This window comes from Sorex fumeus, unplaced genomic scaffold (genome assembly GCF_029834395.1).
Source record: "Sorex fumeus unplaced genomic scaffold, SorFum_2.1 ptg000197l, whole genome shotgun sequence".
In the NCBI taxonomy this organism is placed as follows: domain Eukaryota; kingdom Metazoa; phylum Chordata; class Mammalia; order Eulipotyphla; family Soricidae; genus Sorex; species Sorex fumeus.
In genome coordinates, this window is record NW_026606254.1 from 690,424 (window position 1) to 708,565 (window position 18,142).

The 18,142-nt window shown below is 43.9% G+C and overlaps 1 protein-coding gene and 1 pseudogene across 1 annotated transcript; one reads left to right on the plus strand and one right to left on the minus strand.

The window, feature by feature from the left end:
* Positions 1 to 7,202: 7,202 nt before the first annotated feature.
* On the minus strand, positions 7,203 to 7,512 carry LOC130017473 (COX assembly mitochondrial protein 2 homolog; annotated as a pseudogene).
* A 7,981-nt stretch (positions 7,513 to 15,493) lies between these two features.
* LOC130017469 (transmembrane protein 184C-like) lies at positions 15,494 to 16,711 on the plus strand. The gene has a single exon (XM_056108172.1). It carries the CDS (start codon positions 15,494 to 15,496, stop codon positions 16,709 to 16,711), a length of 1,218 nt encoding a protein of 405 aa, XP_055964147.1.
* Positions 16,712 to 18,142: the final 1,431 nt, after the last annotated feature.

Here is an 18,142-nt window from a genome sequence, read left to right on the forward strand (position 1 = left end):
CTCTGCTTCTGAGGCCTTCCACTGAGGTTTTCAATTTGCCTACCAAGTTTTTCAGGTCCGACATTTCCGATCGCATTTTTCTCATTTCTGCCTTCAAATCCTCTTGTCTTTTATTGGCATTGCTTTCCATTGTTTCTTTTAGTTCCCTAAGCATCCTAAGTAGCTCCCTTCTGAATTCCTTGTTAGAGAGGTTGTCTAACACTGCAATACTGTTAGTGTCTTCTGGGCTAGCCTCTTCAATAAGAAAGTTTGGTGGGCTTTTGCATTGCTTTACCATTGTGACCAGTGTGCTTTAGTCCTTCACGTTCACTGTTACTATTCTGGTTGAGTGAGGAGAGAGTTCCCGGATCTGTTCAGCTTTGTTGCCTCAGTTCCCGTCCCGCGCAGGTCAAGGGGGAAAACCGGCAATTCTAGGGGATCGAGCTAGCTGCGCATTCCCTGGGGGAGTCCCAAGTCGTGGGGGCAGGCTGTACCTGCTTGGATGAGGAGAGACTGCCAGGAGCCGTTCAGTTTTGTTGCTGAACAATGGGCCTCGGTTCCTGTCCGGTGCAGATTATACTGTTCCATCTTATAGTGGGAAAGGATTTTGGATAAGGTTTTGTCGATGGTAGGCACCCTTCTTCGTTTCTGAGTTTGACCTTCTTCTCAATCAGGCATTATTCTTTGTTTTATAACCGACATTGAGTGAAACTTTTGGAGGAGGTGCTATTTGGTACTGAGCTTATACAGCTATTTTCAGACAGGTCTTTGTTGGAAATTGAGTAGGCGAGTGGGATGTTGTTGGATTGTAGTAAAAGAGGTGGGAAATTTTTGGTTGGTATTAGGGGGCAGTTGTGGGATGAAAGTGCTGAGTGCTTGATGTTAGTGATATAACTGCGGCCGAGTTAGTGGCCGCCCGCAGAGGAGAAGGCCATGCCTACTTTTAAGAGGCCACGCCCCTTTCCTGGTGGCCACGCCCCTAGCCCGTCCCAGGGAACTCCCACCCAGGATCCTGGAATGGAGGAAGGGTGGTCGACAGTATCCCCGCTGGGCTTCAGGTGGGAATCTGAGGCGCAGCTGGGGGGCAGGAGCACTTCCTGGCTGGACGCCCCCTACCCACCTGGAGGGGAGGGGCCGACGGACTGGTGGGCGGTCCTGCGGAGCTGGACGGGCACTCTCCCCACTGGGCTTCAGGCGGGAATCTCAACAAATATTTCTTTAGCAGAAAATTAGTATAAATTGTTGTATCTCACCATGGAGACATTAAGTCCTTGTATGAGAGATTATTAAGATGTTGTTTCAGCTTAAGTCTTTTTTGTTTATGTTTTATTAATTGAGATTGATTGCCTTCTTTGTTACATCCCATCCAATCTGGTGGGCTACTACTAGTTTATCTGTGTTGTGGAGTTTGAGATGTCATTCGCATTCACGACTGTTCACTCCAGGAAGTCCGGAATTTTTAATAGGGTGGTGCAGCTGGAGTTAAATTTTTAATTGGGTGGTGGCTTTAGTGTGTGTAAGTGACTTCTGGGGCTTATGGAAGTACAGGAAGTGGGGCAGAAGTAGCCCATCCTGACTCTGAGAAAGTCTGGAAGATCTCAGTCATAAAACCCGCATACCTGAGTTTTTCAGCAGACTAATTTCTCTATGAGGTTGAGTCCCAAGACAATGGAGTCCCGTAGGGAGCATGGTGGCTATTTTGAAGTGTGGGAGCAAGTGCGGTCCAGGATTCTGTTTGGGTGGGTCAGTCCAGGACCCACCCCTCTTCCAGGGTACCATGGACATCTCAATCATGTGTGACTGTCTGGAAAAAATATCTTTTGTGTCTTGTTGTTCTCTTGAGATTTATTTATGAATCTCTGGAGCCTAGTCTTATATGAGCCTACCTCTTGTTTTAGCTAATTGTTTTACCTACTTGTTTTAGTTTTACATTTACATTTAAATTTGTCACATAGGTAAGCTATGATTATTGTTTGAATTTATTACTTTCAAAATATGCACCCAGAATAATATGTGTGGAATCTGTTATAAATTTTAATGTTACTGAGAATTAATTGGACACACTTGTGTGATTTCCTTTAAATAAAGCTGAGTTGTATAACTTAAAAGTGCTGTGTGGTCCATATATCCTTTGTTAAAAAGTCTATGAAATTACACAGCTTACTAGGGGTTGAAATATACTTGAGAGCAGAAATGTTATCTCTCAGTTTCTTAAGTTTCTGACCATTTTTTTTTTAATTGAATCACTGTGAGCTACAGTTACAAAGCTTTCACGTTTGAGTTTCGGTCATACAATGATCGAATACCCATCTCTCCACCAGTACACATTTTCCACCACCAATGTCCCCAGTATTCCCCTCCCATCTCAACCCCCCCCCCCTCCCCACGCCTCTATGGCAATTTCTCCCACACTCTCTACTTTTCAACATTATGGTTTGCTTGAATTTTTCCACCACCATTCAAGCCTGCCTGCCAGGGGCAGATGCTAGATACTTTATTTTCTGTTGCTTATTATGAATAACACGAGAGGTCACATGATCACAAAAGCAACCACACACTTCTGGAATTCTAAAATTGTAAATGGTTGGGTCCAGAGACATCTCTGTACGAGCTAATACATTTTGAGATTCATTTGGGAGTCTCTGAATCAAGACTGTTGATGCACTGAGATGGCGCCTGGAGGCAGATCATGGGCATGACAGCCAGGATCCCAAGCGGGCAGGGAGACTGGGAGGGTCAGCCCATCTCAGCTACTTCCATGTTGCCTGGAGTCTTAGTCCTGAAATCCGCATTCCTGGGTTTTGCTTCTGGAAACTCGTGGCCGCAGGGGTTTCATCTGGAGCGGGCAGAGAGGGCAAGTCTGTTCTGTCTGAAGTGCCCCGGTAGAATTGGGTCAGTAATAGGTCCAGAAAGATCTCCAGTGACCTGCTGCATGACCAGTTCTTTCTGTAGTCTAAAAGACCATGTCATGTAAAGAAGTAGGGTTTGGTCAGTCCAGGCTAGGGACCTATAAAAGGAAATAGATATCTCTTAAAAGAAAAATACAGGGAAATTAGAAGTATAGAGGAAACAAAACAAAAATTAAGCTGACAAAGGTATAAAAAGAATTAAGAATAATAAGAGAAATATAGGATATCTAAATATCACAGTCAAATATTATTTTCCTTTGGAAGCATCAAGATTACACAAAAATACTGTAGGATATATATATATATATATATACATATATATATATCAGCACACAAGTCTCAACCTTTAACAACATGCTACTAATCTCTAATAGGCCCTCCCGTTGATCGTCAATTTGCTCGAGCGGGCCCAGTAACGTCTCCATTGGAGACTTTGTTGTTACTGTGTCTGGCATATCGAATACTCTCGGTAGCTTGCCGGGCTCTCCGAGAGGGGCGGAGTAATCGAACTCGGGTCGGCCATGTTGGCCGCTTATAAGGCAAACGCCCTACCGCTGTGCTATCACCTGGTATTAAAACTATTATAAGCATATCACCTAAAATATCAAATTTTTTTAAAATTTCACTAGTGTTCCCCACTTTTAATTCTCTAAAAACTATGCTCCAGTAATAACCACTTTACTTACCTCTTAATAAATACTTAGTTTTCATTTTTATAGAAACAGACACAGGGAAAGTTCATTTGCTATTACAATTACAAAGGAGCAGTTTATCTTAAACCCAATTTTGTAAGTTCAGAGAGATATAACAAGAGTAAGCTGTATAGCTGAACACAGTTTGATCTCCAGCTCCATATATGGCCCCCTGGTGCCGTGTAATCCCATCAACGGCCAAGACTCAGAGACTATAAAATCCAGCTTCCGGACGAGACCAGTGCAGTCTCCTGCCCCTGCGCCTGGCTGTTCCTCGCCAGGGTCCCTTGGAGGGGAGCAGGTTGAGCTTTCCTCCCCGCCCTGACCAGGGCTCCGGCAGCCGAAGACCTCCAGGACCAGCCACCACCATGCTGAGACCACTCTCCGCACACATGAAGGTACTGGCAGAGGGACAAAGCCATGCGGGTTCCGGGGCCGAGATCTCCAAGCCTACTCGGATTGGAGTCGAGCATCCTCCACCCAGGTCCTCCAAATTCCAGTAGGCGGGGGTCACGCCCACCACCTGGACCCCTGGAACCGTGTAATCCCATCAACGGCCAAGACTCAGAGACTATAAAATTCAGCTCCTGGAACCGCGCAGCCGCATTTGCGGCCATGCGACATCTTATCAGGACATCTTTTTATGACATCTTATTATCTCATTCCTACTTTGGACAAACTTGCAGGCTATCGAATGTAGCCTGCCCAGAGGGCAGAGTCTGGCAAGCTCCCCGTGGCGTACCAAATATGCCAAATACCAGTAACATTGATGGGTCTCATTCTCCTAAAGAGCCTTGAATATAATCTCAGGGCTAGGATGAAAGAGATGTTACTGGGGCCTGCTCGAGGCAATCGACGAAAAACAGGATGATGAATGAATGAATGATGAAACAAACAGCAGTTTACAAAGAAACAATCTTTAATCTGATAAGCAACTATAAAAAGCAGTGAGATAGTATCATGAAAATAATATTCAATGAAATAATTTGAGGAAAAGGGTTCTATTGTAAAATTAAAATGTCCACCATTCAGGAAAAAATATGTACTCAGAAGCTAATATAATGTACAAAATAATCTAGTACAAGTAAGTGATTCAACTAGATATGAGGCCCAAGAACTCAATATAGTAATTACTTTTTAAATTATTCTAACATTGTTGCTATATTTAAACTTGTAATCATATGCTTTATATGTATTCTAGCCTCTGAATTAACAGTTTGCGTAGACAAATGTATTCACCCATGTCTGTTTGTGAATATAGAACAGATTTCTGAAAGAAAGCTTGCATCAGATAGAAATGTTTATCTCAGAGGACTGAGCTCACCTTGCTGGTGAAATCGGCCATGTCCACATTCAGACTCCTTCACAAGACAACCGAACAGCAGCTGTCATTTGAGAAAATGATGGTTTTCTCAAATATTCAAATTTAGTGGGGTGACACAAAAGCAGACTTCTGAGTAGATGGTTACTATTTTTTACTGTTTTTGGACCATTCCTGGTGGTAGTTTATGATAACAGTAATAAATTCGTCAGGAATGTCTTCTAACCTTTCAATCTTTTCTAATTTTCTTTCTTTTCTATTTGGAGATATTCAATCCTGTATTATCTATTATATGTGCCATAAATACGTATTTATGCACTGTACTTTTGTCTTTAATAATTTTACTCATCCCTGGCTTCACATGTTTTTCTACACAGAATAAGCCAATTAGTACTCCACTCCGCCTCTTTATTTTGTCTCCGGAAGAGATCCCTGCAGAATTTCATTCCTTTTCACTAGATCACCGATCTACTTCCCAAGCTTTAAAAAGGTTTGTATTGTGACATATATAAAAGATAAAATTGACATCTTCAGGGGCTGGAGCGATAGCACAGTGGGTACAGCATTTGCCTTGCATGCCACCGACCCGGGTTGGATTCCCAGCATCCCATATCGTTCCCTGGAGCACCACCAGGAGTAATTCCTGAGTGTAAAGCCAGGAATACCCCCTGAGTATCACCAGATGTGATCCAAAAAGCCAAAAAAAAAATTGGCATCTTTGTTCTTACGTGTGCAGCGATGTTAACTACAGTGATGATGTCGTGCAACCAACTGCCTTTCATCTTCCTCTCCCCTTCCTTCTGCAGGGCAGAGACTGCTCTGTAAATAATGCACATGCTTTCCCCTCTTCTCTCCAGGAACCTGCAACCACAACTCTGTTCTGTTTCTAAGATTCCAGCTACTTATTAGAGTTCCTGTCTAAGCTGATTCAATATGTGTTTCTCTGTTTCTCACTGATTTGTTCACTTGGCAGCATGTCTTTAGTGATCACCATGTGTCAGAATTTTCTGAGACGCTCAGTAGTGTTCTGTTTTATGTCTATACAGCATTCTGCTACTTCCTCTTCTACCGCTAGACACTTGTGCGTTGCTTCTTCTATGCTTGTGCTATTGTAAATAATGCTGTGTGCTTAGTTGTAATATCTATTTTTGACTCTTTTGGGCAACTACCCTGGAGTCAAACAGCTGTACTATATGGGAATCTTATTCTAATTTTTGTCTTTAGAATTTCATTTTAAATTACCGCTATTATTATTATTATTATCATTATTTTGAATTTGGGTGATATGGGTCCTGGAAGGAAGCCAGACCAGAAGGGTCCGTATTTAGAGGAGATGCAGAAACACTGACAGATATGGTGTCACAGTGTGTAGCCAGTCTGGTATGTGTTCTACCGAATAACCCTTCCTTATGTGGGAGTCAACAGGGTCAGTACTTAATGGTGTGTCTGGACATCAAGTCGTGGACATGTGTCAGGAAGGAGGTACCTGCAATTCTCTGTCGTGCCATGACCTGGAATTACTCTGTCACCTGCTCCCAGGCTGCTGTCTTTCCCATTGGCTTTGTGAGGGTCCAGCTCTGACTCCAGGCTTTTTGTTTGTTCCCTTTTGACTTACTTGTGCTTTATTGACTTCTTCACCTAGGAGCCCTTGGGTCTAATATTTTTCCCTCTCTCTTTGTTTATGAGCACTGAGGCTAGTAATGTGTATGGATTTGGGTTTATACATAATTAGGTGGTGAGGGCAGGAGTGAAAAGGGGGGTTGGACTACATCCGGTGGTGCATAGGGCTTACTGCTGGCTCTGTGCTCAAGGATCACTCCAGGAAGCAGGAAGTACTCTGGGCGACCATATGTGTGGCTAGAGAACAAACTGGGGTCAGCTACACAGCCTTACTCTGGTTCTATCTCTTTGATCATACAAAATCGGGTTTAAGACAAACTGCTATTTAGTCATTGTATGACCATTAACAAATGAACTTTTCTTGGGTCCATTTATTTAAAAACGCAAATTATTTCTTAAGAGGTATGTAAAAGGGATGCTACTGGAACATAGTGTTTGTGTGTGTGTGTGTGTGTGTGTGTGTGTGCGTGTCTGTGTTTTATGATTAAAATGAGTTCTTTTATTGAGGGAGAGAAGTTACTCCAGTGTTCCCTGGTGGAGAGAAAGGGGGAAAGTGGGAAGTCAAGTTTGCTGGTGAGAACTTAAGACTCTGCCAACATTGTCAGAATCCAGGCTTTTCCGGATCTTTCCATGCCTTGTGTCTACGGATCGGCAAAGGGTTCCGGAGAACCAAATGAGAGGATTCTTTCAGCTGTCAACCAAGAGGCTTTAGGTCTTCTCTCAGCCAAGGCATCCAGTGAAAATACAATTTATTTTTCAGAATCCTCTGGGGAATTAAATAGTCTCTTTCGCATCGCATTACCAGGCTCCCTGCTCTTGATCCTCTTTTCCGTGCACTCTTTCTTCAAGCATTTTTCTCATCTCTCAATCAAGATCATTGCAATGACCAAAACATTTCAGAGAGCCGTGATTTTTGTGACATTCCTCAAGCAAGTGTATCAAGATGTTGCACTCTTCAGTTGTGCAAGTCTGGAGATAAGTCGGGATGCATCCTTAGGAGGAGGTGACGGAACCCAGCAGAACAACCCGGACGGTGGCCCGCCCAGGAGCCTGCAGCAGAGTCTGGGCGACCCGCCGAGCCTGGCCAGGACGAGGCTCAGGGCGCATGCGCGGGCGCGCCCAAGTACGGTGGCCGCGAGGGCCCGCGGCGGCTCCCCTGGAACATAGTTTTGAGAAAATTAAATGTGGGGAACACTAGCCAATTAAAAATTATTATGATAATTCAGGTGATATGCTTATAATAGTGTAAATACCATTTATGGTTTTAATGGATAGTTAGAACAGTTCCCTGGAAGCCACTGCCCAGTCCCCACCTCATATGATACTTCTAGTCTGTCTTCATTCCCCCCTACATCCCTTGCTTGGTGAGTGCAGTATAAAACATGTAAACGAGTATATGTATATGTATATGTATATGTATACGTATATGTATATGTATATGTATATTCCACAATTGTTAAGCAGATTGAGTAGATGATAGAACTTTGTAGACCAGCATTACTCAACAAGAGATCAAATAACTCCTAGGGGCCCTCCAGGATGTTACAAGGGGAACACAGGTTTAAATCTATAAATGGGTGATTTTTGCCTCTAGTCTTGTGACAAGGTTAGAATACCAACTGATAGAACGGGGTGCCACAAGAAGAAACAAGGCCCGAAGGGAGTTGTGGTCAGTGAAAGGGTGAGAAACAACGATTTGGGCCACTAGTTTTGTTCACTGGTTCTGGAGATTACTAGGTGGTTCAAGTGTCAGCTCTGGATATTAAAGTATTTTTCTCTTCCATCAAATTTTACTCATATTGAGATAATATATTTGTGGTTATATATATATATATATATATATATACATATGCATACATATGTTGCATTTTGGTGATCAGTGCTTTGTGATTATTAATGGTTTTCTCTCTCCTTGGTGATTCTTCTTATTCTGAAGTTCATCCTAGTAGCATTCTAGCTAATTTAGATTTCATTTTTTGGGGGTCACACATGGCGATGCACAGGGGTTATTCCTGTCTCTGCACTCAGGAATCTTGGAAAATGTTCCCTGTGCATTGGAGAAGATTGTGTATTCTGCTTTTGCTTATCTGCTTTAAAAGCCCTGTGAATATCTACTAGCCCTCTCTCTTCCATTTCTTCCTTCAGCTCCAGTAGTTCCTTTTTTAGTTTTAGTCTCATTGTTCTATCAAGAGGTGATAAGGCAGTGCTGAAGTTTCTGACTACTATTGTGTTGCTAACAATGTCCTCCTTGAAGTCTATTAGCAGTTGTTTTAAGCATTTTGCTGACCCCTATTGGGCACATATAAATTTAGGAGTGTAATTTCTTCCTGATGTACATATTTCTTGATTATTGTGAAATTAAATAAATAAATTAATTAATTAAATAAAACCCAGCTCCCGGAAGTGTGCGGCCACATTTGTGGCCTTGCGACCTCTTATTCTCAAGCTCTTGCTCTCAGAGAACCCAGCAGGCTACTGAGAGTATCATTCTCGCATATATTACTGACTGGGAACACCTGTAAAGGTGATTAGAGGCTGCCCCAAAAGCATCCATTGCTCTCGGAGAGCCTGGCAAGCTACTGAGAGTGTCCCGTATGGCAGAGCCTGGCAAGTCACCTGTGGCATACTCAATATGCCAAAAACAATAACAATGATGGTTCTCATTCCTCTGACCCTGAAAGAGCCCCCAATATGTCATCGGGCTACACTAGCATGTGACAGGGATGAATGGAGATGTTACTGGGACCGCTCGAGCAAATTGATGAACAATGGGGTGATAGCGATTGTGAAATGGCCTTTATTGTCACTTCTTATCTTTTTCATCCTAAAATTTATGTTGTCAGATGCTAGTGTGGCTACCCTGGCTTTTTTGAAGAAATTGGTTGCTTGAAAGTTCGTTTTCCTTCCTTGACCTTGAGTCTATTTTTACGATGACTGTTTGTGATTTTCTTATAGACAGCAGAATGATAGATTTAGATTTTTAATCCATTTTTCAACTCTGTGACTCTTTATTGGTGCACTTAAACCATTGACGATAAGAGAGAATATTTTCATTGGGTATTGTGCCAACATTCTGTAGAAGATTGTTTTATTTTGGGTTTTTATTTTGTGTTACACTAGCCCCTTCAGTTTTTCATTTAAGGTTTAAATCTACAAAATTCCTGAGCTGTTATTAATTCATGAAGTAGTATATCATTCAAATCTGACTGAGAGTCTAGCTGGATACAGTATTCTGAGGAAATCATTTCATTGAGTTTTTTTTTTAAGCTATATTCCAATATCTTTGGACCCGGAGCGTTTCATCTGATAAGTCTGCTGAAAATCTAAAAAGTACTCCTTTGTATGTGATTTCTTCTTTGATCTTGCTGCTTTCAGTATTGTGTCTCTATCTTTGCTATTTGTCGTTCTCATTATATTTCTTTGATTCGTTTTATTAGGGTCTCTTTTAGCTGGTACCCTTCGGGCTTCTTGGATCTGGAAGCCTGCTTTCTCCAGCTCTGGGAACTTCTCAGTAGTGATGTATTTAACAGTTACTACCAATATTGGTAGTAATTGGGCTTGCCTCCCTGTCTGGTACTCAGATGATTTTTATGTTATGCCTCATGAACTCATTCCGTATATCTCTTACTCACCATTGAGCTATTTTGAAGTCTTTTACCATATTCTGTTGTTGCCTTTATGTTTTCCGGAGCACATCTTCAAGCTCACTGATTCTGTCTTTAGCCGCTGTTATTCTACTGTTGAGGGCATCCCCTGAGTTTTTTATTTCATCTACCAAATTTTTTATTAGTGAAAATTCTGTCTGTAGCGTTTTAAAAAATTTATGCTCTCATTTCTTTCTGTATTGTATTGACTGCCCCTTCCACCATTTCTTTCATATCCTCTCTATTTTATTGGATGTCCATTCCACTGTTTCTTTGAGCTCAATAACATCCTCTTAGCTTCACCTCAGAATTCTTTATCAGAGAGATTCTTAATGTGGGTATTCCCTGTTGAGGCTTCAGCTTGATCGATAGTGTTCTCTTCTTCCCCCTTCAAGTATAGTATCTTCCTCTTTCAAGTATAGTACGTTGGTGCTCCTGTGCGAATTCTGTGGGACCTCTAACACTGATCCAGGCAATATTTTCTTTTAAATTAGGTTTGTACAGATTCTTGTGTTCACAGTTATTTTGTTGAATTTTGCTTGGAATAGAACGGCAGACTACTGGCTTAATGCCGCTGGGGTAGCCAGGCTTTAGTCATAAGAGTTCTGTAAAGGAGGCTGAGATATGGGTCCAGTGCAGCATGAAAGGGAAATTAATTGTCATATGCATGATCTGCAGCAACCCAAGAGGCCATGACCCCTGCCACGGGTATACCTGGGGGGAAGGGTCCCTGCGTTGGTGCAGATCCTGGTTTACAATTCAAGTCTCACTTCTAGAACACTTGTAAAACCGCAGGTGTCCGCTGTCAGGTAGTTGCTCATTTGGGCCATGAGGTGCTTTTTAAAACTATTTTTGACAAGAAACTCATGTGGAAATTTGAGTCAGATTAGGAGAGTTGAACGGGCTCTGAGATACTGTTTTCATTAGCACGATGCTGCTGCACATTCCTTCAGTGCAACCTGGTTATCAGGATGGAGCTTTGTTGCTGGAATTCTGCTTGGAGCTGTACTTCTCACTGTTTCCCTACTCACTGCTGTACCTGAGCAATTTTTAGTGTTCTGCCTTCCATCTTCCTCTCCCCTTGCCTCTTCCAGGTGGAGACTGCTCTGTAAATAAGCACACGCTCCTCCCTCTTCTCACCAGGAACCTGCAACTCTTCATTCTGTCTTCAAGATTCCAACTCATTAGAGTACCTGTCTAGGCTGAATCAACATAGCATTTCTGTTTCTTGCTGGTTTATTCACTTGGTAGCATATGTTTAGGATTGACCATGTGTCAAAATTTCCTGAAAAACACAGTTTTTTGGGTCTTTTTAATTTGTATTAGTGAAACACCATGAGGTGCAGTTGTAGACTTACACATTTTTGTGCTTGGGTTTCAGTTATACAATGATCAAATACCCATCCTTCCATCAGTGCCCATTCTCCACCACCACTTATTCCAGTATCCCTCCCACTCCCCTACCCTCCATCCCACCCTGCCTCTGTGGCAGGGCATTCCCTTTTGTTCTCTCTCTCCTTTTGGGTGCTGTGGTTTGGAAAAGAGGCATTGAGTGGCAATCATGTTCAGTCGATAGTCTACTCTTAGCACGCATCTTCCATCCTGGGAGGATCCTCCCAACACCCTTTATTTGGTGCTCCCTTCTCTATCTGAGCTGACTTTTACCCACAACATGTGTGACTGGCCTCCAAGCCATGGAGTAAACCTCCTGGTCCTTATCTCAGCTATTCTTGGGTGTTAGTCTCTTATTTTGTTACTTTATGTTCCCCACATGAATGCAGTTTTTCTATGTCTGTCCCTCTCTTTCTGACTTATTTCGCTTAACATGATACTTAACATGTAGTACCACTTGTATGTAAATTTCATGACTTCATCTTTTCTAATAGCTACACAGTACTCCATTGTGTAGATGTACCAAAGTTTCTTTAACCAGTCATCTGTTTTCGGGCACTCAGGTTTTTTCCAGATTCTAGCTATTGTAAACAGCGCTGCAATGAACAAACAAGTGCAGATGTCACTTTGACATACGTTTTTGCCTCTCTGGGATGTATTCCCAGGAGTGGTATTGCTGGGTCCAATGGGAGTTCAATTTCTAATTTTTGGAGAATCGTCCATACTGTTTTTGAAAAGAGTTGAACCAGTTGACATTCCCACCAGAAGTGAAGGAGGGTCCCTTTCTCTCCACATCTGCGCCAACACCGGTTGCTTTTGTTCTTTTGGATGTGGGCCAGTCTCTGTGGTGTGAAATGATATCTCATTGTTATTTTGATCTGCATCTTCCTGATGATTAATGGTGTAGAGCATTTTATGTGCCTTTTAGCCATTCGAATTTTTTCTTTGAGAAAGTTTCTATTCATTTCCTTGCCCCATTTTTGATGGGGTCGGATGTTTTCTTCTTGTGGAAGTGTTAAAGGGGTCAGTGCTTAATGATGTGCCCAGAGGAGGGAGGTGTCTGCAAGTCTCTGGCCATGCCATGACCTGGGGTTACTGTGTCACCTGCTCCGGGCTGCTGTCCTTCCTGCTTTCTCAAGGTCCAGCTCTGTCTCCAGGCTTTTTGTTCCCATTTGACTTGCTTGTGCTTTATTGACTTCTCCATCCAGGAGCCCTTGGGACTAATATTTTCCCCTCTCTCTTTGTTTATGAGCACTGAGACTAGTCATGTGTATGGATTTGGCTTTTTACATAATGAGGTGTTGGTGGTAGGAGTGGGGAGCGGGGGTTGGGTCACACCTGGTGGTGCTTAGGGCTAATTGCTGGCTCTGTGCTCAGGGATCACTCCAGGCAGTGCTCAGGGGGACCATATATGGAGCTGGAGATCAAACTGTGTTCAGCTACACAGTTTTACTCTTGTTATATCTCTCTGAACTTACAAAATTGGGTTTAAGATAAACTGCTCCTTTGTAATTGTAATAGCAAATGAACTTTCCCTGTGTCTGTTTCTGTAAAAATGAAAACTAAGTATTTATTAAGAGGTAAGTAAAGTGGTTATTGCTGGAGCATAGTTTTGAGAAAATTAAAAGTGGGGAACACTAGTGAAATTTTAAAAAAATATGACATTTTAGGTGATGTGCTTATAATAGTTTTAATACCAGCTATGGGTTTGACAAACAGTTAGAACAGTTTCCTGGCCAACAATTGCCATGTTCCCACCTCCAGAACCATGTTATACTTTTAGTCCATCCCTTCACTATGCCACCACAACCCTTGCTAGGTAATTGCAGTATTATGCATAGAAGCATACATATTTAATAACTTTTTGTATCTTGAAATGCTGTAAACTTGTGCCTGTTTCTTATTTTCACAAAGAGTTTGAAATCAGGTTGAATATGGAAGCTATTTTTTGAAAGTAATTTATTCATATGATGCTTACTTGTATAGCCTTTATGTCTATTACATAGAGTAGGTAGGGATTGAAGGAGATTTTGTTACTGGGTTTAGGTTTGTAACATTCTTTAACTGTTATGGAATTGGAGAGTTACAGTTAAACCAGAGCCCTTAGGTAAGATTTTCAGTTGTAACTGTAGTCTGACAGTGTATGAGATGAGTTTCTAGTTCTCATCTGACAGGGTAGGAGATAAGTTTCTGTTGTTCTCGGTGAGTCTGTCTTGAGATTTCTCAGTTGTGTTAATATTTCAACATTATATATTCTGTGTCAGCTGAATCATGTCTTTATTTCTTATTTCCTTCATCTACTTTTGATATGGTAGTTCTTCATGGCCTACTTTCTTACTTTTGCTGGGTTCTCCTCAGAAATTCTCCAGAGTCACTCCTGTAGTACTCAGGGCCTCTGGATGGTGCTGGGCACCATGTGGTTGTTAAGGATTAAGCCCAGGCCGTGCCCATACAAGTCATGCCTTCCATCTTGTGTAGCTCACGCCCAGCCCTTTCTCTAGCTTTTAAGGGTAGAAACTTTGGGGATCTATTTGAAGACTTGCCCTTTGGGCTCAGAGAGTCCACAAGTCCCTGGTGGTACTTATTGACTACTACTGCCTCAGTCTGTGCGTGTTGCTGCTGGCATTTCTGGGGGGCATATGTGGTGCTGGGGGTCAAACTAGGGTTGGACATGTGCAAGGCCAGTCTCTTAACCCCTGTGATATATCTCTACACCTCACTAGAAGTGCATTTATAAGTTTTTTTTTCCTGGAGATACTGCATTAATCACACTAATTTGTTTCACATGTTTATGCAACTAAAAATGCTGATTTGAATTTTGTATTCCACATGCCTATGCTTCTTTGGAAGTTTACTGTTTAACTTACAAGGGTATTGATGCTTTTCCAACATCTGTCTTTTCCTAATTTCTACTTTAAGCCAGGTTGTTCAGAGGATAAATTTTTGAAATCTTTTCAATCTTGTTACATTTTATCAGCATTCATTATGAGCTTTGGAGAACAAAATCAGTGTTTTTTTTTTTGTCCCATCTGAAAGTGCTCTGGGTGTAATGCAATCCATATGATCAGGCCTCATTCCTGGTGGAGGTCAGAGCAGCCATACTGTGTATCGGGGATCTAAGCCAGGTCAGCTATCTACAAGGCAAGAACACTTTTGCTGTTCTATCAATCCAGCACTTGAAATCAGTATTTATATTGGATTGTTGCTGGGTTTTATGTTCCAAACGAGGCTTCTGCAGCGATCACACATTCAGGACATACCACGATCATTAAGAATGCCAGGATGATCAGCATTAGGGGAAGGATTAACTCCCTCCACTTATTTAATTGCTTAATGTGCTTAATGAGACGGGAACACTGTATGTAGTAGATGATTCCACAAAAACCTGAGGCCGGGAAAGCAGATCTCCCCGGGAATGAGGCAACCAGGGCGCTCTGCTCTGATGAACTGGACTCGGGGTTTGCGGCTCCAGGCAGATTTCCTTAGAGCCCTGCAGAAGCAGCTCCAGAGTCTACAAACAGTCCGGGGAGTTCCCAGGGAGTGAAGGACCCTCTTGGGCCTCACCCCTGTACATCATCAGCAAGATTGAACCAGGAGAGCCAGGGTGGAAGCTTGGCCCCGAGAGAAGGGGCCGGGACCATCTCAATGTAGGCCACTGCTCTCCTTTAGAGGCCAGACAGAGTGCAGGGGTTCAGGGGCAAGGGGTCGCGCCAGGGGTCCCAGGACTTTGTAAGGGGCCAGATGCAGGCAAGCAGCGAGGATGCTGCCCGCAGCGCCCCCGGCGGCCGTCAGTGGTACAGCGGGGGCGGCGCCCAGCGGTACCCCTGATGTCACACTGCTGCTTTGTTACATGGAATGCGCATCCACCTATAACCTTGGACCTCAGCGCAGGGGCCTCAGAGACTTTCTGCGCTCTTTGCCTTCAACCTTTGAGAAATGCTCGACACGTGCGTGCCTAAACTTAAGAACTGGAGGCGTTGGATCCGACCGTTAGTGCTGACCCTCTATCTGCTGGCCGTGGTCGTGACCATCCCCCTGGGTGTGTGGCACCTGCAGAAACTGGAAGTCAGTATCCACACCAAGGCGTGGTTTATCGCCGGGATCTTCGTGCTGTTCACCATCCCCGTGACCTTCTGGGAGATTTTGCAGCACTTGGTGCACTACACAAGGCCCGAGCTTCAGAAACCCATCATGAGGATCCTCTGGATGGTGCCCGTGTACAGCATAGACAGCTGGGTGGCTCTTAAGTATCCGTCCATCGCCATCTACGTGGACACCATGCGGGAGTGTTACGAAGCGTATGTCCTCTACAACTTTATGAACTTCCTATTCAACTACTTGAAGAGCCAGTACCCCAACCTGGAAGCTATGATGCAAGGCAAAGAGAAGACGCAGCCCCCCATACCCTTCTGCTGCTGCCCACCCTGCCCCGTGGGAGAGGTGTTGCTGTACCGGTGCAAGCTGGGAGTGCTGCAGTACATCGTCATCAGACTGATCACCACCTACGCCGCCGTGATCTGTGAGATATTCAAGGTGTACAGTGAAGGAACCTTCAGCTTGCACAGAGCCTGGATGTATTTGGTCATCATCAACAACGTGTCCCAGTTCTTTGCCATGTATAGCCTCCTGATATTTCATAAAGCCCTGAAAGAGGAGCTGAGGCCCATCCAGGCAATAGGAAAGTTCCTTTGTGTGAAGCTTGTCGTTTTTGTCACATTCTGGCAAGCAGTGTTGATTGCTTTGCTGGTGAAATTTGGTGTAATTTCCCAGAACTCCACCTGGGAGTGGCAGACAGAAGAGACAGTGGCCACGGGGCTGCAGGACTTTATCATCTGCATAGAAATGTTCATTGCCGCCATAGTCCACCACTACACCTTCTCTTATGCCCCTTATATGGGAGACGAAGAACGAGGAACATGTTGCTCTTTGTTCCTAGAAATATGGGATATCTCTGACATCAAAAGTGACATTTCTAAGCAGGCGAAGAACATTAGCAAAACGTTAAGGGGGAAACCAAAAAGTAAAAATGTTCCAATGGACGAAGATGAGCAATTCAACCTGTTGTCTTCGTCACCAGACACTTCAGTCACTTCTTCCACATCACTGCCACACATTGGTAGTGACCAAGAGCTTGAAGAAGTCCTGGTAGAATAGAATGTGCCTAGTACAGTTACATATACGTAAGTCATGTAAAATGACACAGAAGAACACATGGAAGAAGCTGAGACTTCAGAATCCATAAGTCATAGTCCATAATCCAGTGCTGTACTCCTCAATACTTTTTATTTCTCTGTGTTCCTCTTTCTTCCCTTCTTCATTTCCTCCTACTGTATTCCCCTCTCCCTTTCTCCTTTTTATTTTATTCTTTTTCCTCCCTCCCATCCTAGAGCAATGCAGAGGACCATCGCTTGGACAGCCAATCTATGGAGAAGACATCAGACATAAGGACGGTCGGTCCAGGTACAAGTTCCAGTTCTGCACAGACTCATTAGGCTCACCTTGACCTGCCTCCAGTGAGGCTCCCACACTCCCACAGGCAGACAGGGAGTGTCCCAGTGTCTGCCCACAGGAACTGAGGGGGGGGGGGTGTTTTCTTTCATTTTTTTCCTCCTTTCTTCCTTCCCTCCCTCCCTGCCTCCCTCCCTCCCTCCCATACTTCCCTCCTTCCCTCCCTCCTTCCCTCCCTCCCTCCCTCCCTCCGTCCCTCCTTCCCTCCCTTCCTCCCTCCCTCCCCTCCTCCTATCCTTCCATTGTTCCTCCCTTCTTCCCTCCTTCCCTCCCTCCCTCCTTCCCTCCTTCCCTCCCTTCCTCCCTCCCTAGGTCCCCTCCTCCTATCCTTCCTTTGTTCCTTCCTTCTTCCCTTCCTCCCTCCCTCCCTCCCCTCCTTCACTCCTTCCCTCCGTCCTTCCCTCCCTTCCTCCCTCCCTCCGTCCTTCCCTCCTTCCCTCCCTTCCTCCCTCCCTGCCTCCCTATGTCCCCTCCTACTATCCTTCCTTTGTTCCTTCCTTCCCTCCCTCCTTCCCTCCCTCCTTCCCTCCATCCTTCCCTCCATCCTTCCCTCCCTCCTTCCCTCCATCCTTGGCTCCCTCCTTCCCTCCCGTCCTCCCTCCCTCCTTCCCTCCCTTCCTCTCTCCCTCCCTCCTTTCCTCCCTCCTTCCCTCCTTCCCTCCCTCCCTCCCTTCCTTCCTTCCTTCCTTCCTCCCTCCCTCCCTGCCTCTTCCCTTCCCTCCCTTCCTTCCTTCCTTCCTTCCTTCCCTCCCTCCACTTCCTCCTTCCCTTTTCCTTCCTTCCTTCTCCTTCATACCATCTTTCTTTTCTATTTCTTTCTCTTTTGTTTTCTTCCTTTATTTTTTCTTATTCCTCTCTCCCTTTCTCTCCTTCTCTCTTTTCCTACGTCCTTCATCTTTCTCTTTTACTTCCTTCCTCTCTTTTTCCTTTCTCCCTTTCCTTTTTGCTCTCTCTACACCTTCCTACCTCTGTTCTTAACTCTTTCCTTCTTTCTCTTCCATTTCTTTCTTTCCTTACTTCCTTCATTCCTTCCTTCCATCCTCGTTTCTTTTTCTTCCTTTTATTTTTCTTCCTTTC